The sequence below is a fragment of the Brachypodium distachyon genome, chromosome 1, assembly GCF_000005505.3.
Source record: "Brachypodium distachyon strain Bd21 chromosome 1, Brachypodium_distachyon_v3.0, whole genome shotgun sequence".
NCBI lineage: Eukaryota > Viridiplantae > Streptophyta > Magnoliopsida > Poales > Poaceae > Brachypodium > Brachypodium distachyon.
The window spans coordinates 33,586,799-33,613,226 of NC_016131.3; the positions used below are offsets into that span (position 1 = coordinate 33,586,799).

A 26,428-nucleotide genomic window follows, 5' to 3' on the forward strand; every position below is an offset into this window, starting at 1 on the left:
TTGTAAGTATCTACTCCTCCGTCCCAAAATAAGTGACGTGGATTTGTATAGATTGTATAGATTCTTATACAAATTCACGTCACTTATTTCGGGACGGAGGGAGTATATGACTAGTATATCTCACGAACATTACATTTTCTATTGGTAAGAAGACATGATATTAAGTCACTTAACTTAAGATAAATCACTAAAAAATGGTGTTTTGTTAGCGGAGGCTGTTTGCTACTGGACGTTGTAAGAAGACGTGATATGTGAGCCCATTTGCTTTGCTGGATTATTGGAGAGGGAGGGGAGAGGAGGGGGCATTTCTCATCTTCTGCATGCGAACGACCCTAGGGCATGATTGAAGACCCACACTTTTTTTTTTGCGAGGAAAAGACCCACACACATTACCCGCAAAAAAAAAAATCCACACATGAACCAATGTCGATCTTACATTCTTGTTCGTGTGATGTTAGTTTGTCTTGCCTTTGGTTACTAGTGCAGCCTTTTGGAGACACTTACTCGACATATTTTCAGCCTGGATGAATGACCGTCTATAAAAGAATTCTTGTTACGTGATGCATATGCATTTTATGTATCTTCTTTTTCGCTGATTGATTTTTGTTTCCACTTTGTGTGGCCCATGAATGAAAGATTTTGCTACCGAACTTCGTAATAAAGACGGATGTGTGGCATCTTTGAGCTGGGGTCCCCTTTCAAAAAAAAAAAAGTTTGTCTGGCCAAAAGATCAGCTTCTATAAGAACAATGTATTTTAGTCTGGTTTACTAGGGGATGAACCTTCCCTAGCTTTTCATGAGGCCCCTCTACTTCTTTCCATTGCACTTTGATATTTGCCAAGTCTTTAAATCTAGATCACAACAACAAAGAGTCAATCATTATTGATTTATTTATTGCCGAAATACATTTTTTCGGTTTCTAACATAATTCATATCCAGAATAAAAAGATGACAACATATCCAGTGTAATTATTTAATACAGTGCAAACTTGCAATTATCTACATGGACCATTGGCTCTAAAAAATATGGTGCAAATTGAAGATGAGAATCAAGTGTTAGCAAGCGTTGTTTAAGTGGCTGTTTGCAATCTCACATTTAAGATTCATCACACGTTTAGATCCAATGATTCACGTGAATAATTTGCAAGCTTGCACCTCTTACAAGTTTGCACCGGATACTTCATAAAAAAGATAGCAAAACCATCAAATATAAGTGCAAAATTTGTGTATTTTTTCCATCATAACTAATCTGACATCACAGGTTAGATTCCTCAACCACCACTGCAAGAATGTAATTTGGATGCGATGCTATTCGTGTTTGATCCTGTCACGGGGTGACGACGGGGGTGAATTTGGCTATGCCATATCTGTCCAGGACAAAGACGCAAAACGTCCTCCTTCCTCTGACGACATCCAGTTGTGTTTCCTGTTAATTTCTCGGCTCCCCTTCCCCTTCTTCTCCCAGCTGCGTCGTCGCCCACACGAAACACCACCACCACCTCCTCGCCCTCCTCGTCGTCTTACCACCGATCCCGACCCGAGGTACGTCTCGTCCCTGCTCTCGCGCTCGAAACCCCACCCCTAGTACCATGAAGCTTTGCTCGCACGCAGCCAATTTCGCTGCCCACTCCGCGCGGGGATATTAGGTTTGTCCATCCACGCTATCACGGGTTTCGAGTCCGAGATCGAGATCGAGATCTGCTCTCAATGGATAGATCTTGGTGTAGGGACTGTGCAAATGCCCAGTGTTTCGACTGGTTCACCTGATCTGGGGGACTGCGGGGAGCGATTGGCGGCGAGCCTCATTATTATTTTTGTCGGTGGATCGGAGTGTCTGGGGTGATCCGCGTTGTTCGGTGAAAGACGGACCGGTTTTGTTTCGTCATTCTGATGGCGGGTTGATGTTTCTCATTCAGGTTGCTCTTCGCTGGGTCCAGCATGGGTCTGGTGAAGGATGGAGCCGACATGGAGGAGGGAACCCTCGAGATCGGCATGGGTGAGTCGTTTAACAAAGCTCGTTTGCTGTAGTTTCCGAGCAATGGTTGCGTTGTGTTCTGTTCGGTAGTGGTAATGTTGCAGCTCTTCAGCACTTGCATTGGATTGCTAGGTTATGTGTGTACGGAAGACTTGCTTGTTGTATTGATAAATAATTTGGTTGAAGCCTGGAGATGCCGAGCAATTTACATGTAAATGAGTTTAGTCTTAAGGATAATGGATCATTAGATATAGTAATACTATGGTATGCGTCAGGGATACACACACTGCCTTGCAGGCTTATTTGAACTGTGCTGCATTGATATGTAATGTTGCTGGTATCCTCGATTACATAACATAGTCATGGATCCTTTGCTAAAAAAAATGCAGTGTGCCAATAGGGAGGGGTCTAATCCACTGTCGACAAAGTTTGCCTCTCGAGATTTAGGGTATGTTTGGTTTGTGCCAATAGTTGCCAGTTGCCCTATCAAAATTTGCTAACTATAGGCTAGCCAAAATATTGGTCAGCAATTTCTTGGCCCTTGGATGGCCAAAAATTTGGCAACATTTGTGAAGGGATGGTGCTGTGAATTGGCAAGTTTCCATAGACAACCAAAATTTTGGTATCCAACCAACACACACAAAATCTTCATAGGCTGCCAATATTCTGGTTGGCTAGTTGGATGCACAAACCAAACAGCCCCTTACATTTTTTTTAACTATGCAACATCATATCATGCCTTCAGGTCCTGCACTCTAGCTATGCAATTGCTTTTAGTTTACCACGTTCATTTATTTTCTTATGTTATTTTTGGATCATTTGGTTCATATCCAAAAGTGTGAGTTTCACAAGATACTATTTGTTGTATCAATGACATCTGGATCAAAGTCAACATAGTCATACTTGGTTACAAAAGCATTCTTTCCAGAATAACTAACAGAGATGGTGTTTAATAACTATTTACATATGCAGAGTACAGGACTGTTTCTGGTGTGGCAGGACCTCTGGTTATCTTGGATAAAGTAAAGGTGTGTATGCATCTCTCTATTTTGCGTCTGTTAGCATAATCACACTTTTTGACTAGACTCTTCTAGTATCATCCTGTTCTCTTTATTTCATTCTTCTTGTTATGGTCTATAGGGCCCAAAATACCAGGAAATTGTAAACATCCGATTGGGAGATGGGACCACTCGGCGCGGTCAAGTTCTGGAAGTTGATGGTGAAAAAGCTGTTGTGCAGGTTACTTTTTTTTTTCTGTTCTGTATTGTTGTGACAAAAAATTGTTCAGTTTTGACTCTTCCTTTAGTAATATTATGTTCAGATCTGATTTAGTTTTAGCAATACGGTTAGTGTAAGTCCTTTTTTTTGTAATTTTTTACTGTATATTTATGTTTATCACCGAACTGCTTGATTATCCAGGTCTTTGAAGGCACTTCAGGAATAGACAACAAATATACTACAGTTCAGTTCACAGGCGAGGTAATCGACCATTCTCCACAAGCCTCCACTTGTTTTTTTATTTCCTGGTTACATGCTGTTTAAGTGTTCTCTAATAGGACAGACAACATGTTGGTAATTAAGGCTTCACAATAGTATAACACTGACTAAAGTGGACAAGTCCATGTTGAACTTTTGGAATGAAATTTATAATGTTGTCTGCCTTCTCCTCATTTGTATGTGAATATTGACTTGCTAGTTGCCACCCTTTGTTGTTTGTTTACGTACCGTATGCTGCTTCTGTGACAGGTTCTGAAAACTCCTGTATCGCTTGATATGCTTGGACGTATTTTTAATGGTTCTGGAAAACCTATTGATAATGGGCCCCCAATATTGCCTGAGGCCTACTTGGATATCTCCGGTAAGTGCATTCTCAGTTCAAGCACACTGTTATGTAAGAACCTCATTTTAATTTTATGTTGTTTGTTCATGATAGGACACACAAGAAATTAGAAATATGAACTTAAAGTGTCTTCATTTTTCACTTCTGATAATTATGTACTGTTATGTTTTTTCAGGAAGTTCTATTAATCCAAGTGAGAGGACATACCCTGAGGAGATGATTCAAACTGGGATATCTACCATTGATGTCATGAACTCCATTGCTCGAGGGCAAAAGATTCCTCTCTTTTCTGCTGCTGGGCTTCCTCATAATGAAATTGCAGCTCAGATCTGTCGTCAGGCTGGTCTAGTCAAGAGGTTGGAGAAAGGCAAGCATGCTGAGGTAATGACCTGCTTGAATTTGCCCATGGAAACTGCTTTTCAACCATTGCTTATTGATTGATCTGATTCCTTGACCTTCTAGGGTGGTGGTGAGGATGACAATTTTGCTATTGTGTTTGCCGCTATGGGAGTGAACATGGAAACTGCCCAATTCTTCAAACGTGATTTTGAAGAGAATGGTTCAATGGAGAGGGTCACCCTATTCCTGAACTTGGTATTGACACTGTACTTGTTATCCAGATTCATTTAATATTGCAGTACAATTATTTCTGCTTATATTGCTATATATGTTCTCGAACATGCGCCAAAACGTGTGCCATTTGGAATCTGCTTATATTAATTGATTTTATAATGTTTTTAACACTACTCATTTGTTTTCGTTAGGCAAACGATCCTACGATCGAACGCATCATCACCCCAAGAATTGCGCTAACCACAGCAGAATATTTGGCATACGAATGTGGGAAGCATGTGCTTGTCATCTTGACAGATATGAGTTCATATGCAGATGCACTTCGTGAGGTATTATTGCACTTGATATTTCTTTGATAAATTACTCTGTGGAATTAATTCATAGAAGCGCATTTTCCAATCAATTACCTCTTTGCTTCCTTTTGTGATATTTTATTGATGTCATGAATATCTGCACAATAAATTCTGTCCATGTAATTTGAAAGTTTATTGTCTAAATGAACTAAAATATGAAAGGCTGCGATTTTAGTTAATGCGCATGATGCCGTGCAAACTGAAGTGTATTAAGAAATTGCATGAGTTTGATCGTGATCTGTTGTCAAAATTATGTATTTTTTACTTCTTGTTTTGCGTGATCATCATGCCATTGCCAAATGCCAAATAATGTTGAAAATAGAACCTTGACATTTCTACTAGCTTCCCAGTGATCTGTAGTTTTCTCTCTTTTCTCTATCTGGCAACTTGTCTTGACTTGGTAGTATTACATTTCCCTCTTATTTAATTACATTTGTGCTCAGCTTAAATAAATTGGCAATTGCTGAGATGCCATTTTTTTAATCTACAATAACCCTACATGGGATTGTTCTTACGTGTAGGTATCAGCAGCCCGAGAAGAGGTGCCAGGTAGGCGTGGTTATCCTGGATATATGTATACTGATTTAGCAACCATATATGAGCGTGCTGGGCGTATTGAAGGAAGAACTGGCTCCATCACCCAAATACCCATTCTTACAATGCCTAATGATGGTAAGTAATGAATTGTTTGCTCTGTACGAGTTAGGTAGAAGCTACTTCGGCTGTCTTGTTTTGCACAATCTGGCAGCTTCTGGACCAATATTACTCGCTGATATGATTGCATTTAGATGAATCGGTACCATGCATTTCATTGTATTGGTTATTTGACATAAGGATCCAATGAACAGATATCACACATCCAACTCCTGATCTCACGGGGTACATTACTGAAGGACAGATATATATTGACAGACAGCTCCATAACAGACAGGTGTGTTTGCTTGTTCTTTTACTTATATCTACTCTTATAAGGATCTTAGTTGGTGGTGGTCTGTTCACCCTCATACAGACTATCTCTTAAGTTGCTAGAAAATTGCTGCAGTTGTCATTCATTCTATGTACTCCCTCCGTCCAACAAAAGATGTCTCAAGTTTGTCAAAATTTAGATGTATGTAGACATGACTTGGTGTATGGATGCATTCAAATTTAGTTAAATTTGAGACATCTTTTGTTGGACGGAGGGAGTAGTAGAGATATGTATCACAATCTTTAGTTAGTTGATTCGATTGATGTATATTCTGGTATTAAAAAATATTTGACAGAAAGTAGGGGAATATGATTGCAGAAACATTTTTTACCCTTTTCCATAAAAAAAAAACTATGTAGCAACGCACTAGTATTTAGCTTGGTATTCGTTAGCAAAGACAACAACTTCATAAATCATAACACACAGCTCCATTAGTAAGTAAGTTATTATATCATTTAAGGAAGTCTACCTTATTGGAGATTTGAAGTCACTCAGGAGCCAAATCCTGCGACTGTTTTCTTTTCCTTTTGTTTTTATACTTTAATCTTTTCTCTATGCTGACGTGATGTCATGTTGTTGCTTTCAGATATACCCACCCATCAATGTCCTTCCATCTCTCTCTCGGTTGATGAAGGTAAAGATTGCCGCTTTTCAATTTAATTTCACAAAACTTGTTCTTATCAGTTAGATACTTAGATGCCATCAGGGTTCATGATGAATGTTGATTCTAAGAACTGTCAATTCTTGCAGAGTGCTATTGGTGAGGGTATGACCCGTCGAGACCATTCAGATGTGTCTAATCAGGTTTGTATTTGCATACCCATAGATTTGGTTTCCTTCAAGCCCTGATGATTACTTACAGAGGAATTCATACATACTATTTTCTGTTCAGCTTTATGCCAACTATGCAATTGGTAAAGACGTCCAGGCCATGAAAGCAGTGGTGGGTGAAGAGGCACTCTCTTCTGAGGATCTGGTTCGTCACTACTCACTAGCAAAATAACCCATGATCTGATGCTTTTTTAGAAGTCCAAAAATCTAATGTACTGTTCATTACCTCTTGTGCAGCTTTATCTAGAATTCCTTGACAAATTCGAGAGGAAGTTTGTAGCACAAGGAGCATATGATACTCGGAACATCTTCCAGTCACTTGATCTAGCATGGACGTTGCTTCGCATTTTCCCTCGCGAGCTTCTCCATCGTATCCCTGCTAAGACTTTGGATCAGTTCTATAGCAGAGATGCTACCCACTGATCCTATCTTTGTTCAGAAATCTACTGTTTTCTCAAGTGCATCTTGAATAAATTGAACAGTTTGGACTTGTGGCCCTTTTGCTGTAGTTATATATAGTCATATCCCATTCTTTTCGGTCAGTAAGCATAAGTTATTCGTAGATGTCTCGGTCACGGCGACTTCTGTAATATTATCCCCTGTATTGTTAAAGCAACACCACTTGAGCTCCTTTTGGTTTCACTTGCCAGAACTGTTAGCAAGAGCATCAATGGGCCAAATGCTCGAACGCGCTGGTTGTATCTACTTTTGTGTATGAATAAAGATGGGCAATAAACTGTGTTGGACTACACGTGGCAGTGTCACTGCTTTTTGACATGATGTACTGGACACAGGTTTACGTATTCCCTCCGTTTCTTAAAGAATGGCATATTAGATTTCATTAAGATAAGTTTTTGATCACGAATTACTATGTTAAAGTGTAATTTATATGACATGAAACCACAAGTGTCATGAAGTATTTTTTATAACGAATCTAGCGATATTAGTTTTATATCATATAAACCACACATTGGCATAGTAATTTGTGGTCAAAGTTTTGTCTTAATGAAATCTAATATGCCAATCTTTAAAGAACGGAGAGAGTATATATCTGTATTGTTTATCACAATACAGATGAGTGTTAGTTGCTATTTCTTGTTGGAACTTGAAACTCACAGTACAAAGTTGTCGTGTTCACAGTTGCAAGTGGAGACTAATTTACCAAGGTATGCTGCACAATGGCAACCGGATACCGTGTCATTCAACAAATGTGTGTTTTTTTAAAAGATTGACCAATATATTAACAATCATCAACAACAATGCAAAGAGTGTTAACAGTGGAAAAAAACATAGGTCATTAGATGACCTCCAAGGCGTGAAAATCTACTTCCTCCCTCCGTCCCAAAATACATTCAGAAATCCTAATTCTTTCGTAAAGGTACCAAGTTAGTATCAAATTTTTGAAAATGCACGTATCAGTCCTAAAACTATTTTAAGTGGTTCATCGCAGGTTCCAAATGTGTTTGCGCCTCTTTGACCGGTTGACGTGGCGGTTTGACTCGATGCCACGCAGGTTTGGGGCCACCGGTCAGGTGACCACACAAATGTAATTTTGCAAATATGACCCTCCATCTTCTCTTCTTCCCTACCTGATCCCTCCTTCTGTCCCCAAAATCTGAAGCCCAATCCTCGTCTTCGTCCTCCTTCCAGCGCGCGACGGTCTCCAGCCGCGGACCCCGCCGCCTGCGCCCATGCACGACCCACGCATGGCCTGCGTGGCTGCGTGCCCGCCGCCTCGAGCCCACGTCGCCGCCTACACCGCCTCTAAGCCCACACGGCTGCTGGGCACTGGGAGGAGGACCGAGAGGAGCATGGTGGCTCCAACTGCTCCGGCATTTGGCGACGTCCGAGATTCGGGTGGCGCCACTCGCCTTGATTCCGTCGGCCTTAGAAGAAGAGCGGTGGCCCAGCAGGATCCACCAGTTCCACCGTTGCACGTGATTGCTCCCCTGGTTGAGCACGGGGCCAAACAGCCCCTGCCCCCGCCGCGCCGCCGTGCGCCGCGTTGGCCTACTGCGCGTCTGCGCCTGGACGGGCACTAGCGACGAGCCGGCATCGGCGTCCCAGTCCGAGGAGTGCCCCTTGTCGCACGTCGTATTGTGGAACACCGGCACCCCGGGCTGTGTGTCAGGCTGCAAGTGGGGCGGGTTGACCCTGAAGCTGACCCTCCCGACCCTGCTGCAAATTGGAGGGCCAAGGGTCGATCCACTCCTCAATCAACGGGGCCGGCGGGTGAACCTAGCTGACCCTTCAGTCCGGCCGGCCAAAATACTGTGATCACAGGTCATCGGAATAATTCTGCTGCTGCCCTACTGTCCGCCGGCTGACCACCTAGCTAGACCTTTTCTTGCGAAGACCACCTAGCTAGTCACATATAGAACTCGCATTCAGCATCACATCGTTCAGCATCTTAGTGGTGTGTTCCAAGAACCGAACACAGGGTGAGCTGAAAACAAGAACCATGCACACTGCATTCAACATTTAGATTACAGGCTAGATAAATGAGAGGTAGGTACACAATTCAACATTCATATTACAATCTATGATAAGTAGGACAATGCAGCAGGCATTCATATATTTAAAATGCAAGTTTCTCTGCATTTAGATTGCAACATTCATCATTCAAAAATTTAACAGCCACATTTCTTTGTATTACAAGTTGCCGTCAGCATCACATTACACAAGTCCTAGCTTCTTCTATCTTTTGCACAATCAAGAAAATCTTTACATCTTGTCTCACCCGCACAATTAAGAAGACTGTTATGCAAAGGAGCTTGTGAACATGGAAAGACTGCACAATATTTATTGGCTTGTACTATGAAGCTTGAATGGAGGCTTTAATAAATCAGTTAGAGAAACAGTTTGATCCATAATCCATGGCAAGCATCACATGTACTGACTACTGTTCTCAGAATAAAAAGAAAATCTACACATAAGACCTGGTCATGTAAGACCTGGTCATGTTGAGTGTTCCAGAAAACATATGTGATTATGTTCACAATATTCTATTACAAATAAAATAACTAGCAAGTTAAACTTACAAGTTACAAATCAGTTCACTAGTGAGTATACACGACAACACAAATAAGTTTTGGACATATGAGACAGAGCATGGCAATTATATGGACATTATCATCGAAACTAATAATTATTCAGGTGGCGGAAGAAAACAAAATTGGTTCAGCCATTGGAATGAACAATAATTAGAAAAATGTATAACTCTATTCGAAATATAATGGACATCATCTATCTATTTCAAACAAAGGTGCACATCATCACTGGACTAAAAGGGCCAAAAAGTATATAGTTAAATGGAGTAGTTTGCTTCAGGTATAATGGAGTACTAGTTGTGCTAATAGTGATCCTCGAACTTCTAATTCTATAGTATGGTTAATTCTGCTTTATTGGTACTGATCTGAGAACATCAGAACATGATCTTTCTTAGGGTTCTATAATGTTGTTCCCCATGTTCTAAATAGCTGACACTCACTTAAGTATTAGTAAGATCTCAGACCGATTATTGTTGAGCATCTTTATTCATTGTTGCAGCGCGACAGTGTTGGACTATGGATAGGAGATTTTTTTTTTCTACTGGCACCAGCTACAACCTGGCAAGATTTAACAGGAATCGTTGTATACAGCCACAAGCAGTAAAGCGAACACACAACTTCCATTTGATGGGATTTAGATTGCTATAGTTTTACAAATCATATACTGACAGCCTACTGACATATTTCTAATTTATCATTCAGGTTCATTTAGCGTATGCAATATTTATGCACTCCGAGTTAACAAGAGTTTATTTTCTCTCTTTCACTATCTAGAACAGAACACAACTGGAAGAAAATATTACCTCAACGAGTCTGTGATCCTCCTCCTTTAGCTCGCTTTCGACTCGAGTTTTCAGCTGAATGGGTCGAGTGCTTCACCTTGCTGGGTTCCTGGGGGGCAGCTTCTTCATTCCTAGTTGAAAGTTTCGTGTGCTTCACTTTGCTGGGTTCCTGAGGGGCAGCTTCTTCTTGCCCAGCTGAAAATAAAATAGAATGAACATAGAAGTGTGAAGTGTCATCCATTGACTGCTCAAATCAAACTGAATGCTATTACTACAACATATAAAAGCATTACCTTCATTGTCAAAATAGATGAAAGCCTCAACTGTTTGTGTGATCAGTTTGTCCCTATCAACACTAGATCCTCTAAACCAATCTTGCAAGCACATTATTGTCTCAACAGTCCTCGGGCTCAAACTGCTACGATGATCACTTATGATTCCACCTGCAAAGCTGAAAGCAGATTCTGACGCAACACTTTATGCTGGTGTCGCTAGCACATCTCGAGCCATGGATGCAAGAATCGGGTACTTGGATGAGTTGGTATTCCACCAATTTAAGATATCAAACTTGTCAGATCTAGGACACTGCCTCTCTTCCAAATATTTATCTAGCTCATTTGATACTTGTACTTGCCGGCGATGGTTAATGTGTTGATCCCAATCAGCAAAGTCATCATCTTGTGTTGCAACCTCATGAACACCTCCTATTTGTTGTTTGGAACCACCTTTTCCCAGCTGAGCAAAGTACTCATTAAAAAGACTTCTAAAGATCTTTTCCACTCTCCTGAAGCATTTCAAACCTTTCTCATTGCCAAATGCTTGCCGAAGGCGAAACTGAATATACTCGAGTTTGAATTGTGGATCAAGAATAACAGGGACGCAAAGTGACACATAGGATTTTAGCCAATCCTTATCAAACTTCTTAAGCATTCCGTTGGCTACTTTAACAGCTTCTTGCTCAAGTGTGCTTTTGATCTTCCACATGTGATGGAAATAGAGATTGGACGTGGGGTATAATGATCCCGAAATCACATTGGTTGCGTCGTAGAAGACTTTCAATAGCTTGCAAACTACTTCTGCATCTTCCCATTCAATCGAAGAAGGTGCATACGTGTAGTTGGCATCCTGAGCTGCCATAGATGCAAACACGCTTTTGAATTCCTTTGCGGTGTCCAACATCAAATATGCGGAATTCCAACGAGTAGGTGTATCTAATGAGGGTCACTTCCTTATTTTTATTCCTTCTTGTGCAACTATTTCTTCAAATTTTTGCTTCCTTGACGGTGTTTTGAGATACTTGATCGTCTCCCTTATATTGACTACCAAGTTATCGATAAAGTCCAATCCTTCTTGTGCTATCAGATTGATGCCATGTGCAGCACACCGGTTGTGTAGTAGCAGTCCTTCCACCGGGAGAGCATTCTTACCAACTAAATTGCGCCTCAAGTTGTCAAGCATCTTTTCATTGTTTGATGCATTATCCAGAGTTATTCCAAAGATCTTCTTTTCAATCCTCCACTCTTGGATACAACTCAAGATTTGGTTGTATATTTCCACTCCTATGTGTGGAAACTCGACAACAAAGAACTTAATCAACCTCTTGTGGGGCTTCCAATCATCATATATATAGTGACAAGTCACACACATAAACCCCAACTGTTGGTTAGAGGTCCACATGTCGGTCGTCAACGAGAACTTGCACTTTGCACTATCAAAGATATCTTGGAGTTCCAACTTCTGCTTTTTGAAAGCCTTGATGCAATCATTTTTTAATGTTGTCCTAGAGATCATCTTGAACCATGGATTTAGACTTGCCACGAACCTCCTGAAACCGTCATGCTGGACAAAACTGAATGGAACCCCATGTAAAGCTACCATTCTCGTTAGCTCTTCTCTGGCCACATCCGGATCAAAGCGCCACTTTCTTTTCTTGTCACCATCAACAGGACAAAGAGAAGAGTTCATATTCTGCACCACCTTGATTGCCATCTCTCTTTTCTGGCATCTTTCTAAATGCCTCAACAACGTGCTTGTGCCATTACCCTGTTTTGCACTGATCCTTTTAGAACAGTGCTTGCATTTTCCTGATCCAATCTTTCCATCCTCGAGTAAGATTTCATACTCCTTCCAAGCTTCTGATGTGAAATTTTTTGTTAACTCTTCTATTAGACTTGCATTGTCCTTATTGACAGCTTGGACATCCTCGTCAAAATAAACCTTAGCATTCTCCTCGCCATACTCTTCTATTAGACTTGCATTGTCCTTACTGGCAGCTTTGCCATCCTCTTTAGCATCCTCCTCCATAACATATTCATCTTCGCCATATTCATCTGGACCATATTCAGCATATGACTCTCTCATCTCGACATCAGTCCCTGCCAAAGCTGGATGGGACGCGTCTAAAGCTTCAATTAACTCTGCCAAAGCCGCCGACCTTGCTGCGGTAGAAGAGTTAATGAACGGAGACACCGCGGCCAAAGCTTCCAAAGCTGCAGGAGACCTCGCCACTAAAGAAGCTGCAGCAGCAACTGATGGTGATCTTGCTAGCAAAGAAACAGCAGCAGCAACGGGTGATCTTGCTAACAAAGTAACTTGTTCAGCAAGAGGTGTCCTCGCCACCAAAGAAATTATTGATGCAGCATCTGGTGATCTCGGCGCCAAAGAAGACATCGCTGCAGGGGACCTTCGTACTGAAGGGATATGCACTGCGGGCGAAGGAATGTCCAATTTCTCATCTCCGGTCTCGGTTGATTCCATCACCTGTGAAGCACATAATATCATAAGTTCAATAATAGTAAGGTACACAGCAGGCAATGGAACAACCGAGCAGCAGTACATAGCAGGCAACAAAATTACTGTGCAACAATAATATGACGTGACTACAGCCTTCAGCCGAGCAGCAGTACATAGCAGGCAAAGCAGCAGTACATAGCAGGAATATACAAAATTAAAGTGCATCAGTGCAGTATATAGAACAAGCATCAAAGCTAACTTCTTAAGCTTTGTAGCTAGGTGTTCCTTCTCTAATTATCTCATGCCTAGATTCATAAAATTGTGACATCTAACTAGATGAAAAAGAGCACTTCAGAAGGTGACATGCTTGCTGCACCTTTTGGTAAGGGTCAAAAAATACAGAGTTATTAGTATAAGCCTGTCCTGATGATTAAGTACCCTAATGAACAGCCTGTGTGCACACGTAGCACTCGCCCGGGGTCCCCGCCATCGCTGCAGGCCTACGATTCCTCATCTCCGTCCTACCCCGCGCTACACGAGCCCAGCGTCCTCTTGACCCAATCGGCAGCGAGTAGTGGATGAGGATTAGCAGCCAACAGCAGGCGCGTTGGTGATGGCCCTTTTCTCTCTTCTTGTGCTCTGTTCTGACGGACGGTGAACTAGAGAGAGGAGAAATGAGAAGGAAGGAGCGTGTAATGAAAGATGAGACATTCAGGGGGTTTCTATAAAGTTACATTCCCTGACGCGTGGGCTCAGGCCTACGTGGAATAAGTCAAACCGCCACGTCAACCGGTCAGAGAGGCGCAAGCACACTTGGGACCTGCAATGAACCACTTAAAATAGTTTTAGGACTCAAACCTGCATTTTCAAAGATGTGGGACTAATTTGGTACCTTTGTGAAAAAATTAGGACCTTAGGTGTATTTTACTCGTATAAATTCTTATACAAATCCACGTCACATATTTCAGGACGGAAAGAGTACTTCATATAGTGTGCCCACACACCGAACTTTTCAAATTTAATGCATGTGAACTTGCAGAGTTTCATCAAACGAAAAGATGATCATCTATGGCTTGATATGGTGCACTCACACACATGCTCTTGCTAGGGTTTGCAACTAAGGATGGAACTAGCAACTGTAGTCATATTGGACTTTCTTAATGTAGATTCTGTAATAACATTGGGGATACAATAACTTGTATCGCACGAGCAGTTTAGTACAACAACTTGCAAAATGGGACCAGATGGTACAAGAACTTGACTTCCGGGTGCACTTTTTGTCAAAACCAATGGAGGGACGACACGTGCTTGCCACGCTGGGTTTGGCACGCACCGGATTACATGTTCATTTACGGAACCCACCCCCCCTATGCTTATTCGCTTTTGCAAAAAAGCCTACGAATCAAATCCCTAAGGCCCTAACTCTATGTCATGTCACCGCCGCGCCACCGACTCCGTAGTGATCGCCGGTGACGACCTCGAGGTCAGTGATGGAAGATGGAACGGTTCGGTTCGTGCACGGGGGAGAGAGACGAAGGGGCAGAGGAACTAATCGAAGGGGCAGGGAGTGAAACGAAAAAAAATAATCTTATAGGGTGTTTTTGCAAAAATACAACTTGCATGAGAAATGTAGGGACCTAAAAACATAGCGAAGGGCTTATACGCAAATGTACAAATCGGTCTGAACTCCACGTGACACTGACGTGGCTAATTTCGGACTAATCCGACCAAAAGTGCACCCGCAAGTCAAGTTCTTGTACCACCTGACACCATTTTGCAAGTTATTGTACTAAACTGCACGCGCGATACAAGTTCTTGTACCCCTAGTGTTATTACCTCATTCTTTATTGCCTTAAGATTGCATTCTTGTTTCCGAGAGAAAATACTGCTATTGGATAACCTCAATATTGAAATGTTTAATAGCGATCTGATAAAGCTTTAATGTTTTTTTTCTATTGTAGCGATGTGGTATATCCTTTCAATCGATTGTTACAATTAAAAAGTAGACTAAAATGTGTGTACGTGGTGATGGTGTTTTGATAGTAGTCCACCCTCTCATGCAAATCTTTTAGCACTCAACTATGGATGTATCTATGTTTAAAAACCGTTTAGATACATGTAATATTTCGACAAGCTATTCCGACCGGAGGGAGTATTGAACATATCATACAAAATCTTGAAAATTTGTGCCCTCGAGAAGAAATAATATGAGAGTAATATTGTAAGGTGACCTTCACCAAGCAAAATCTAAGGTTAGTTAGCCTGGCTAATGGCAGCTCCACAGCCTTTCTTCCTAAAAGATTATTTCAAATAACAAAAACTAATTGAACTTAAAAGTTTGGAATTGTGAGTTAGATAAAGCAAACCTTGAAATTTCAAAATTTCAAATTTAAAGATGTTTTTAACACAAAAATAGAAAGAAAGAGAACTATGGTCATGACAGCCGTGGAACTGACAACATTAGAAGGGTGGCTGCTCTCGATGATGAACTGACCAACAACATGAGGGTAGCTTGTTTAGGTGGTTTTAATAAGCCTAGGCTGGTGCTCCTTGCTCTAACAAGTTTTCTCAAAGGTGGCTTAAAAAAAAAGTTTTCTTGTCATCTACTCATCTAACCTGAAGGCGAAGTGCCATCTAACAACGTACTAGTTCTACACTGATTTAGTATTAAAATCTTGTTCTTAGGAAAAGTACTAAAAATTTACAAAATATGCATGAAATAGCAGTACTTTCTCCGGCCGAAATTATTTGTCGAAATATTAGTAAAGTAGTAAAATCCTTTCTAAGAAAAGCACTGAAATCTTACAAAGAACACATCCAAATAAACATTAATATTTTTTTGAAGTACTAGTATTTTTTTGAAATCTTACAAAGAACACATCCAAATAAACGAAAGGATGAAGGTAATTTGTGGTTGATCAGAACCGTTGATTAAGACTATTTTTAATTTAAATAATAGTTTGTTCTATATAATACATACGTACACAGCACGTTATATTACTCCGTATTTTTTTCCATTCGAGGAAGAGGAATCACGGCCGTTTATTGCACCTTCCCGTCACTCGCACCTCCCCCATTCTCTTCTCGCACAGACACAGCCGGTCAGCCCCAACGTCGCGTCGCGTGGTCGCGCCCTCCACCATGGCGATCACCGGCGGCCCGCGCCGCCGCTTACTCCTGCCCCTCATAGTCTGCTCCATTTTTCTCGCGTCCTCCCCGGCCCGCGCTTTCTACCTCCCCGGCGTCGCCCCCCGTGACTTCCAGAAGGTGATCAATCCATCCCCCACTCCCCTCTCCTAGTCGGATCTAGCTCTAGCTGACTTCCCGACCGTCCGCACCGGTGGATCTAGGTTTACGGTGAGGCGCGGCCTCAGATCTGGCTTCCCAGACCTTGTTTCCGTGTCTGGAAGGTTCCCCCGCCTTTGGAGGATTATTAGTGGTAGTTCGTGCGTGTGTGGTTCAGGGTTTAGTGATCTGAGAAATGGAGGTGGAGAGCGAAATGTCTGGATTATACTAGCTTGCACGTGCGTTTTGAGCGTACATGAGATAGGGGGAAAGCTGTACGGGGCCATGTCCCCATAGCCTTAGATTGCTTGTGATTAATTTTGCCGAGACATGGTATGGGGTTGGACTCTTACTTCCCTGGCTGACCCCTGATGCTTCTATTTGTTTTTCACATAGCATGAATCGCAGTTACATTTTTTATTACTCCGAAATACAAGAAGTCTATAATATATTTTTACCTGTGTTTGGTATAGGGTATACATATGCTCCTAAGGAAATGACACGTCATAGGAAGAAATTTATTATTTTGTAGTGTCCTTATTTTTGGTGGGTGGGGGTCACACTTCTAAGGTTTTGTTAAGGAGGGGGTTTGGTTTCTGCTTTTTTTGAGTTCGCCTAGAGGTGTAGACACAGTATTACTGTGTTGCTTGTTTTCGTCGCTGTTTGATTTTGGTCTTCTTCGATTTAGAGAACAGTTCATGTTGGCAGTAAACTAATTTTGTGTTTAGGCTTGATAAGTCTGTAGGTACCTACTGCTGTTTATGTTGGCAGGTTTCACGGGAATTGCAATACTGCAATCATAAATCTTGGGGAAGTGACATGAGCTCAAGTGTTATATTTGTCTAACTTGCTAGGGCCTAAGGATTATCAGATGACATCAGGTTGCAGCAAACTACAACAAAGGGACCATTCTTTGATTGAAATACTTGAAATTTACATACCATGTGTGTTATGTAGATAATCTCCGATATAATCTTGTGGATGCAGTAGAGTTGTTGGATAAGATGGACAAGATTAAAATGTCCAAATAATCTAAAAATGGCATGTGGATCATCAGGTCCTTTTCTGTCATACCATCATAATATAAAAGTTTGGCATACATGAATAGTGTAGCACTTTGTCATTTTCTAACATCATTTGGTTCACTTTGTTGGATGTTATTCACACATTTATATTCTACAATATTAACGTTTATGCTAAGGGAGTGTCTATTTCTCAGTCGCCTAAGAAATAGTTATTTCTCAGTCAACAATCGTAGCCATCTAATGAAGATTTTCTTATCCATCGAACCTACATTAATTTTACACGAATCTCGATGATTGAATCAAAAGGTTGTGATCATCGACCAAGAAATAGGTATTTCTCAGTCGCCTAAGAGCAAAACCGTTATGCTAAAGCCTAAAGCTGTTGCATGTCTGGTGATCTACTTGAATAGGCCCCACATGTGAACAAGTGCATGATTGTTCTTTCAGTTTGCCAACTAATTTAGTTACTATCTCATGAGATTAGGAGAACACACAATACATTTGGTATAACTTGATGAACGTCTGCATATTGTTTGACCATTTGCAAGTTACAAGTTGATGGTTTCCTCTTGTTCTTGAGACTCCACTCATTGTGTTGCATCGATGACTGCCATTTTTTTTCTAACTAGCGGTTAGCCGCCTACCAACTTACCAGCTAACTATACTTGAATAATCGAACTTCTGGTATTCCAGTATTAGCTGTAACCAGTTCCATCTATTTTTTTCCTTTCTATAGGCATTGTTATTTTCAGAGGTTAACTAACCATTTACATTGCAGGATGACGATCTCCAGGTGAAGGTCAACAAACTGTCATCTATAAAAACACAACTTCCATATGACTACTATTTCCTGGACTACTGCAAACCTGAGGCGATTAAGAATAGTGCTGAGAACTTAGGGGAAGTCCTTCGTGGAGACCGCATTGAAAATTCCGTCTATAATGTAAGGATACTATCCCTGTATTTTGTATTAGTTACACTAGAAATGGTGTTGCCTGTAGTTTAGATTCTACGGCGTAAGGGAGCATGCTCACATAATATGTGAAGCTGTTTCTTCTTTAACAGTCTAATGTAGTATAACTTCCCATTTCGTACAGTTCAAGATGAGGAGGGATGAGAGTTGCAAAGTTGTTTGTCGAACAAAGCTTTCTCCAGAAGCTGCAAAGAATTTCAAAGAGAAGATTGATGATGAATATCGAGTGAACATGTATGTTCTAAATTCGAAGTTTGTATTATATTACCAGTCGAAAAACGTGGGCATCTAGCCAGCTTATTATATTACTGGTTCAAGTTGTTTTTCTTTGACCAAGACTGGTTCAAGTTGTGGCATTATTTTTGCAGATGCATATTACATTGCAGTGCAGTGCCTAACAATGTTTCTTTCATAACCTTTTTCTATCAGGATTTTGGATAATCTCCCAGTTGTGGTCCCTAGGCAGACACGGGAAGGAAGCCAAACACCAAGCTTTGAGCATGGGTACCGAGTTGGCTACAAGGTGAGCATCTCACCAAGTCGGCTGATACTTTCTGAATTTTCAGATATCTATGAAGCAGCTTATTTAATCTGACCACATTATTGACAGCTCAAGGATGACAAGTACTATATCAACAATCACTTGAGTTTTACAGTCTTGTACCATGAAGACCTAAACGCCGCAGAAGCTCGTATTGTTGGCTTCCATGTGATTCCTAGCAGGTATAGGATACCTATTCATGTCTAACGCTATATGATGCCTGCGCGTTGCTGCGGAACCGTGTTAAAACAAAGCACAAATAGATTATTCAAATTAATTAAAACTAATGGAAAAATGTAAAAGTGTTCTTGTTTAACATTTAAAAATTAAACACAATAAAACCTAAGAAGTATGTGACGAAATGATGTGTAAAAGGAGAAAACTTTTAACCAAAAAAGAAGACATGATTGAATAGATGAGATGACATGCTTTGAATTGATAGATCAATGCAAAAATGTAACTGGATAGCTGATTTTGAATGAATTGATGGGATGAGCTGATGTTCATCACACCGATATTTAGGAGAAATTGTTGTTTGGCCCTTTATTTTGTATGAAGGTGCATCTGCCTATGATAATTTGTCTAATTGCTGCCTACCTGTATACAGCATTAAGCATGAATATGGTGCCTGGGATGACAAGAATCCTACAGTGCAAACTTGCAATGCTAACACTAAGATAACTCCTGGTAGTCATACACCTCAAGAGGTGGCCCCTGAGGCATATGTTGTATTCTCTTATGACGTTATCTTTGAGGTATATTTCCTTCTCAATGTACGGTCTTACTGGTCTTCTTGTTCCTCTCGCGTTGATTCATTTGTAATCAACCTGTTGCAGGCTAGTGAGATCATATGGGCATCTCGCTGGGACGTGTACCTTCTTTCCAGCGACAGTCAAATCCATTGGTTCTCAATCATTAACTCATTGATGATTGTCCTTTTCCTGTCTGGCATGATAGCCATGATTATGATGAGAACCCTGTACAAGGACATAGCAAATTATAATCAGCTAGACAATCAGGAGGAGGCCCAAGAAGAAACTGGATGGAAGTTAGTGCATGGTGATGCCTTCAGGCCTCCTGTTCATTCAGGCCTTCTTTGTGTTTATGTTGGAACTGGTGTGCAGTTCTTTGGTATGACAGTAGTAACCATGATGTTTGCACTACTTGGATTCTTATCACCTGCAAACCGTGGAGGGCTCATGACTGCTATGGTCCTTTTGTGGGTTTTCATGGGTGTATTGGCCGGCTACACATCATCTCGCCTCTACAAGATGTTCAAGGGCACTGAATGGAAGAAGATCACCCTCAAAACTGCCTTCATGTTTCCTGGTATAATCTTTGGGGTCTTTTTTGTCTTGAATGCCCTTATCTGGGGTGAGAAATCATCTGGTGCAGTTCCTTTTGGGACAATGTTTGCTCTGTTTCTCCTTTGGTTTGGCATCTCTGTGCCTCTGGTCTTTGTTGGAAGTTTCTTGGGATTCAAGCAGCCAGCAATTGAGGACCCAGTCAAGACAAACAAGATTCCCAGGCAAATTCCTGAGCAAGCATGGTACCTGCAGCCAGCTTTCTCGATACTTGCTGGTGGCATATTGCCATTTGGTGCTGTATTTATTGAGCTCTTCTTCATCCTCACATCTATCTGGCTGAACCAGTTCTACTACATCTTTGGCTTCCTCTTCATAGTCTTTGTCATTCTCCTGGTAACGTGTGCTGAGATCACAATTGTGCTCTGCTACTTCCAGCTATGTAGCGAGGACTACCATTGGTGGTGGAGGGCATACCTGACAGCAGGCTCTTCAGCTCTATATCTATTTGCTTATGCTATCTTCTACTTCTTCAATAGGCTGGAGATCACAAAGCTTGTTTCAGGCATTCTATATTTTGGTTACATGCTGATCATTTCTTATGCCTTCTTTGTGTTGACTGGTACTATTGGCTTCTATGCTTGCTTCTGGTTCGTGAGGAAGATCTATGCTTCTGTGAAGATTGACTGACGGATCAACCGCCGAGAGAAACTTGTCTGCTAGTAGAGCATCAACCTGGCTAAGGATGTGTTACAAGGCTAAGGATGTGTTACAATGTGATACTTGGTGATGTTCGATGTCATATATGAAGAAAACAGATCTGAGGTGGAGTTCCATGGTTTTGGTAGAACATGTAGCCTGGTAGGAAGAATCGCCGAATGTTCAAGAGAGATCTTGATACTCTCTCAGTGTAGCATGGATTATGTACTTCTAAGGATATTGAATGCTTGTAATGTTCCATATGTTGTTTTACCATGCATGTTCCATTTATTTCATGCGTTGGCCGTAATATGTTGTTTTTTCTTGGAGCATACATCCAGCCTCCCCTGGGCTGGGCGTGGCCCCATCATACGGTAAGTATCAAGGTCTTATTGCAACCATCTAGTTTCGTAATGTGAATCTGTGGTCACTGCACCTGATTTGTCATGGTTCTTGCTCATCCTTTCTTTGCCAAATTAAAATGGCTCTGCTACACGGAATTGTACACGCCAGTAATTTTGACTGGATGTAACTTTTTATTAGAAGTTCTTCATTCAAGTTCTCTGTAACCGCAATTTTATACTACATAGGTATCAGTCACCGAATTTTTGGATCTGCTGTTCTGTAGGAGTAATACTCTAGAACCATATTATGCCATAAAATCATCACAAAGCAACCCTGTTACTTCTTTATTTAACAAGCACATTGTTAAACAGTTAACAACTTATCATATCCTCAGGTGGCCTTGTTCTGCATTTGACAATCACAAGTTACCACAAACTATACTGGAACGGGCATGCGAGGATGGAGGAACGTTTCCATGTCAAGGTGCCAGCCCCGGTGCCGGCGCTGGTGACGGTGAGGTCGGCATAGCTGGAGACAGGTGATGTGCCGCCGTCCTGACGACGCCGCACATGACGGCGTCCCTGGGCACTTTGAGGTCACGCATCCGATCGACGCCCTCGACGAAGACGGCGCCCATGCCCATGTGGAGGTGCGGCTCGATGTGGCAGTGGAACGCCCATGCCCCCGTGTTGTTTGCCACGAACCTGAGCGCCGTCCACCCGTGCGGGAACACCACGACCGTGTTCCGTAGCGGCGGGTCGGCCGTGTTGAGCTGCTCCTCCTTCCCGGTGTACCGCCCTTCCCCGTAGCCCAGCACCCAGAAGTCGTGCCCGTGGAGGTGCCACGGGTGGGTCTCGCTGTCGTTGTCCCTCCTCATGTCCGCGTTCTGCAGCACCACGTCCACCACGGCCCCGTGCGCCACCTCGTACACCCGGTCGCTCAGCTTCGTCTCGTACCCGTTCTGCTCCGGCGGCTTCTCCACGTCGTACTCCTCCGGGAACCCCTCCGGCGCCTGCTCCGACGCGTCGAACGCGCTGCCCTGGAGCCCGTAGTAGTACGCCCCGAGGTACGGCGTGGCGGGGAGCGCCAGGGACACGTTGTTGACGGACCATTTCACGTGCCCGCCCACCAGGGCCTGCGTGTTGAGCATCACGATCGTCCTGTAAGCCTTCGGCGGCGGCGGTTCGTTGGTCTCGTTCCGGGCTTTGATCTTGTAGGTGAAGTCCTTGCTCCGCTTCAGGTCGTCCCACGCGGGAGTCTCCGGAGGCGAGGCGAAACGGCCCGTCGGCCATTCGGATCTGCTGTTGGTGTAGTTTAGCAAGGCCGTGGCCGGGAGCGTCTTGGGCTCCCGTCCTCTGACGCCCACGGAGATCCAGTAGGAGGATGGGTTCTTGTCCGTCTTGAGGAGCACGGAGTAGCTCTCGCCGGAGTAGATGTCGAGGTCCTTCACCGCGAACGGCTCCACGTGGTTGCCGTCCGCCTCCACCACCACCAGCTCATGCTGTCAAAACACAGTTTTTTTTTGTTAATTACTGGAGAGTGACAAGCTAGCTAGGAGTATTTGCCAACGTATCGAAAGATGACTTTTGTTCGTTCGTTCGTTCGTTCGTAATCGTACCCCTTGGACCTGCACGTTGAGAGCGGAGAGCGTGGTGGTGCTGGCGATCCTGAGCCTGTAGGTCTTCCCTGGCTCCACGGCGAAGACGACGGGGGCGCACTGGCTCCGGGGGCAGTGCGGCCCGCACTCGCTTCGCCTCTCGCACTTGTCCACGTCGCGGCACGGCTGATTCCACCAGAACCAGAAGGAGCCCGGCCGGTCGCAGGTCTTGGCTTTCCGGCCTGTGGGTATGGCCCCGTGGTAACGGCTCACGGACCCCAGCATGCACTCGTACTGCCCCCTCCCGTTGATCAGGATCGTCTGCAAAACAACGCGTGATTTCCCATCTTAAACACCTCTATCAATTAGTAGTAATTTCTTCGTGTCCACCGTCATTCTTAAGTTGGTATACCTGAGGCTCGCCGATCCACTGGAAGTGCTTGTCCTTGAGGTCAAGTCCCGCGGACTGCGCGTACACGTTCTCGTGGTACCAGTCGCTGAGGAGCATGTTGAGCTCGCCGTCGTAGTCCTTCCGGTACGGCTCCCCTTGCTCCTCCGTGGCGTCCACGATCAGCGACCCGTACAGCCCCGCCGCCCTCTGCATCCCAAAGTGCCCGTGGTAGAAGTACGTCCCAGGCTGCAGCACACATCATTCTTTCCATCAGCTGCCCCAAGTTAATTAAATTCTCGTGAAGTACTAAATTGGTGTTATTAAGAGTATGTACCTTGTCGGCGACGAACTCGTAGGTGAAGGTCTCCCCGGCGGTGATGGCGCACTGGGATATTGACGCCGTCCCGTCCGCCCACGGTGTACCGAACTGCGAATATGCATGTTCATTCATTTCTTAAGGCAGAGCGAAATACTTACTACGCTGATCAACCGGGTTTGCTGACGTACCTGTCTCATTCCGTGCCAGTGGATGACGAGCCCCTCGGTGTGCAGCTTGTTCCGGACGGTGACGCTGACGATGTCGCCGGCGCGGGCTCGGATGGTCGGCCCGGGGAACTCGCCGTTGATCCCGATCATCACGCGCTGCTGGCAGTCAGGCGCCCACAGGATATACTCCACGTCCCACGTCGCGTTGATCACCTTTGCCGGAGCCGGAGCCAGACCAGGAGCAGGGGACACGGCGGCGGTAGCGGGAACGCCGAATGCCAGGGCAATAATGCAGCAGAACAGCAAGTGCACTACTGCTGCAAGCTTACCACGAGGCTTGGCCATTGTGGCTAGCTAGCTTTTGTGTGTGAGTTTGGCGTGGGGTGCGTTGTGCTATTTGTAGGCGTGAGAAATAAGTTTTTTTTTTTGAGGGAACGTGAGAAATTAGTTGATCTGGGGGAATGAAGGACTGGATGGATCACTGGAGGGAAAAAAAGGTTGAGCTGGTTCCACGTGTTTCCATCGATTTTGGGAGTGTTTTGATTCGTTGATATATCCACTCTGTTTTTAACTTGGAAAATGCTAGTAGTAAGAATGAGCTCAGGCCCGGATTTTTGGTTGCAAGGTTTGCACACTTGTACTTAGGTGTGCCTTTGCATCATACAAGTTGAGAAAAGAGGACTTACAACCTGTAATTGATAATATTATCAATTAAAGTGCTGGATGGAGAGGAAGATTATTAACTTATGGCGAAAAAATGTGTTAATTAGGGGGTGTTTGGTTCCCCCGACTACTACCGACTGCAGGGCATGAGCGATGCGGCATAAGGTGTTTGTCGGCCGGAAAGGAGCGGACGGAGAAGAAGCGGCCAGCAACTGGCGATGGAGGAGGGCCACGTAACTTCTCTTCCTCGTCGCCACTCTCCCCGTGCCGGAGTTCGCCTCTGCATCCGCGGAGGGCTCGAAGCTGACCATTCGAGGGCACCGACAGGCATGTGGCCGACGAAGGCCTCCATCTTCGCGGGGCTTCTGTTGTGGCAGCCGGCGCCGGAGGAGGGCCACGCAACGGCGGCGCTGGGTTCCTAGAATTGGGGAATATTGAGAAGAGGTCGGAGAAGGGGTAGTTGGGCAGGGCACGGCGGTGGCGGAGGAGGTGTCGAACATGAGCCTGCATCCAAAGAAGGTCGATACCTACCCGGGATCTTGGCTCGGAAGACCTTTTTTTGCATTTTGCGGGCAAATCAAGGGGCATCCAAACACGCTCTTAGAGCTTGCTTAGTTAGCACCACCATACTTTATGTGATTAAATTTTCCAATTGGGTCATTCAGGCTATTAATTCCTAGATGGCTCAATCCTATGTGGGACAACTATGAAGGGCACAAAAAGTATCTCCTTGTTGTTGCCATACAAGAACAATACTTAGTATAGGAGTTCCAAATATTTGATGGTACAAATAGTAAAGTTGGGTTTATACGAGGATCTTATTAGAGAAGTCGTCGTATATTCGACAAAGTTGACACAAGATGTTTTTGAGTAGGATCGGTCCACTCAGAGGCGTGACTTAGTCTTACGTTACGAAAGTCGGCGAGGAGAGCATTAGCCGCGTGCTTGGACCACGCAGGTCTTTCCAAGACACTTAGTGTCGTGGAAATATTATAGCAGATGTCATTGTGGATGACTTGTTGAGGTTGGAGTTCGGCTTAGGGTCATCGGAACAAGAGAGATCGAGACACAAGAGATTTACCCAGGTTCGGGCCCTTGAGATGAGCAAGAGGCCTACGTCCTGCTTGCGATTGTTATTGGTGTATCGGGTGTTGATTACGTGTGATGATCTTGGCCCTCGAGGGTGTCCTAGGTTGGCCTTACACACATGGCTGACTTAGGGTTACAAAATCTTTCCTAAGTTAGTTAGGAAACAAGATCTCTCCCAAGATAATCTACGTTTCTTTTGTTTAGTTGAGACAACTTGATTCAAAAAGTGTGGTTCTGCAGACGGCATTCGTTAACTGTGGTTCAGCGACACGACTGCCCCGAAAACTGTGGCTATGTGAAATTTACTCTTTCTTTAAACCTATGATCGCACCGTGTCTAATAAGTTTTATCTCCTAGGGATGGTTGTCAAACTACATCTTTAGCACGTATTTTTCTAGGAGCCAACTTATCCGTTGGTAGGCCCCGACTCTCCTTTGTCTTGGGCCTCGATCCTGCCGGACACTACTACAGAAACGGTCATCAGTAACGGTTGGAAAAGTACATCACTAATGGGTGGGACGCCCGTCACTCACTTCCTGCCAGTGATGATGGGCATCATCACTAACGGTCGTTCCACCCGTAAGTGATGATGCCATCATCAGTGGCGGGCAGCCCACCCGTTTCATCAGTGGCGGTCACTCCCCACACTCGACACTGATAGGAATTTGGAGGAAAAAAAACTGTCCGGCCCTAGGCCTGCCCCAAATCCACACGACACCCCTACAATTTTATCAATCAATCATGGATTACAAATCACAGATCAATTACAGATTACAATTCACAGATCAAACAAATTCTGGGCGAGCGATTCAAGGGCCTGCCTGAGTCGAACAAACAAACCCAATAATGAATCCCCAATCCCAATCTAGTTCTAGCGGAGAAACAAATCGACCGATTGATCACGAACAACAACGCAGAGGAGAATT

At 43.5% G+C, this 26,428-nt stretch overlaps 3 protein-coding genes and 1 long non-coding RNA gene across 5 annotated transcripts; 2 read left to right on the forward strand and 2 right to left on the reverse strand.

The window, feature by feature from the left end:
- The first annotated feature begins 1,523 nt into the window (after window positions 1-1,523).
- Window positions 1,524-7,314, forward strand: LOC100835507 (V-type proton ATPase subunit B 1). 2 transcript variants are annotated; one of them, XM_003563681.4, is made up of 15 exons: window positions 1,524-1,542; window positions 1,917-1,996; window positions 2,948-3,003; window positions 3,116-3,214; window positions 3,395-3,454; window positions 3,722-3,833; window positions 3,991-4,196; window positions 4,278-4,409; window positions 4,580-4,717; window positions 5,263-5,413; window positions 5,590-5,672; window positions 6,295-6,342; window positions 6,459-6,512; window positions 6,601-6,684; window positions 6,777-7,314. In XM_003563681.4, exons 2-15 carry the CDS (start codon window positions 1,939-1,941, stop codon window positions 6,960-6,962), a joined length of 1,467 nt encoding a protein of 488 aa, XP_003563729.1. In that variant the 5' UTR covers window positions 1,524-1,542; window positions 1,917-1,938; the 3' UTR covers window positions 6,963-7,314. The 2 variants fall into 2 exon arrangements, with proteins under 2 accessions (XP_003563729.1, XP_024313137.1); XM_024457369.1 differs by lacking the exon at window positions 1,524-1,542 and adding an exon at window positions 1,626-1,646 and having other exon boundaries at window positions 6,777-7,290.
- A 2,876-nt stretch (window positions 7,315-10,190) lies between these two features.
- Window positions 10,191-10,849, reverse strand: LOC112271536. Its single transcript, XR_002964626.1, has 2 exons — window positions 10,665-10,849; window positions 10,191-10,566 (listed from the first exon to the last, which is right to left on the reverse strand). It is a non-coding gene; the product is annotated as an uncharacterized LOC112271536 (long non-coding RNA).
- A 5,301-nt stretch (window positions 10,850-16,150) lies between these two features.
- On the forward strand, window positions 16,151-21,227 carry LOC100836122 (transmembrane 9 superfamily member 7). The gene is made up of 7 exons (XM_003563683.4): window positions 16,151-16,371; window positions 18,193-18,357; window positions 18,512-18,621; window positions 18,817-18,910; window positions 18,998-19,110; window positions 19,536-19,683; window positions 19,765-21,227. Exons 1-7 carry the CDS (start codon window positions 16,246-16,248, stop codon window positions 20,920-20,922), a joined length of 1,914 nt encoding a protein of 637 aa, XP_003563731.1. The 5' UTR covers window positions 16,151-16,245; the 3' UTR covers window positions 20,923-21,227.
- A 356-nt stretch (window positions 21,228-21,583) lies between these two features.
- On the reverse strand, window positions 21,584-24,141 carry LOC100835816 (L-ascorbate oxidase). Its single transcript, XM_003563682.4, has 5 exons — window positions 23,772-24,141; window positions 23,599-23,691; window positions 23,286-23,510; window positions 22,895-23,194; window positions 21,584-22,777 (listed from the first exon to the last, which is right to left on the reverse strand). Exons 1-5 carry the CDS (start codon window positions 24,093-24,095, stop codon window positions 21,755-21,757), a joined length of 1,965 nt encoding a protein of 654 aa, XP_003563730.1. The 5' UTR covers window positions 24,096-24,141; the 3' UTR covers window positions 21,584-21,754.
- Between the last annotated feature and the right edge of the window lie 2,287 nt (window positions 24,142-26,428).

Excerpts from the sequence above, each read along its gene's own strand:
- LOC100836122 (XM_003563683.4), top strand. The coding sequence starts at position 16,246 with ATGGCGATCACCGGCGGCCCGCGCCGCCGCTTACTCCTGCCCCTCATA. Across the intron at positions 18,911-18,997 it reads GGTACCGAGTTGGCTACAAG|CTCAAGGATGACAAGTACTA; the intron begins GTGAGCATCTCA and ends CATTATTGACAG. Across the intron at positions 19,111-19,535 it reads TTCCATGTGATTCCTAGCAG|CATTAAGCATGAATATGGTG; the intron begins GTATAGGATACC and ends ACCTGTATACAG.
- LOC100835507 (XM_003563681.4), top strand. The coding sequence starts at position 1,939 with ATGGGTCTGGTGAAGGATGGAGCCGACATGGAGGAGGGAACCCTCGAG. Across the intron at positions 3,004-3,115 it reads TTATCTTGGATAAAGTAAAG|GGCCCAAAATACCAGGAAAT; the intron begins GTGTGTATGCAT and ends TATGGTCTATAG. Across the intron at positions 6,343-6,458 it reads CTCTCTCTCGGTTGATGAAG|AGTGCTATTGGTGAGGGTAT; the intron begins GTAAAGATTGCC and ends CAATTCTTGCAG.
- LOC100835816 (XM_003563682.4), bottom strand. The coding sequence starts at position 24,095 with ATGGCCAAGCCTCGTGGTAAGCTTGCAGCAGTAGTGCACTTGCTGTTC. Across the intron at positions 23,195-23,285 it reads AGTGGATCGGCGAGCCTCAG|ACGATCCTGATCAACGGGAG; the intron begins GTATACCAACTT and ends GTTGTTTTGCAG. Across the intron at positions 22,778-22,894 it reads TCAACGTGCAGGTCCAAGGG|CATGAGCTGGTGGTGGTGGA; the intron begins GTACGATTACGA and ends GTGTTTTGACAG.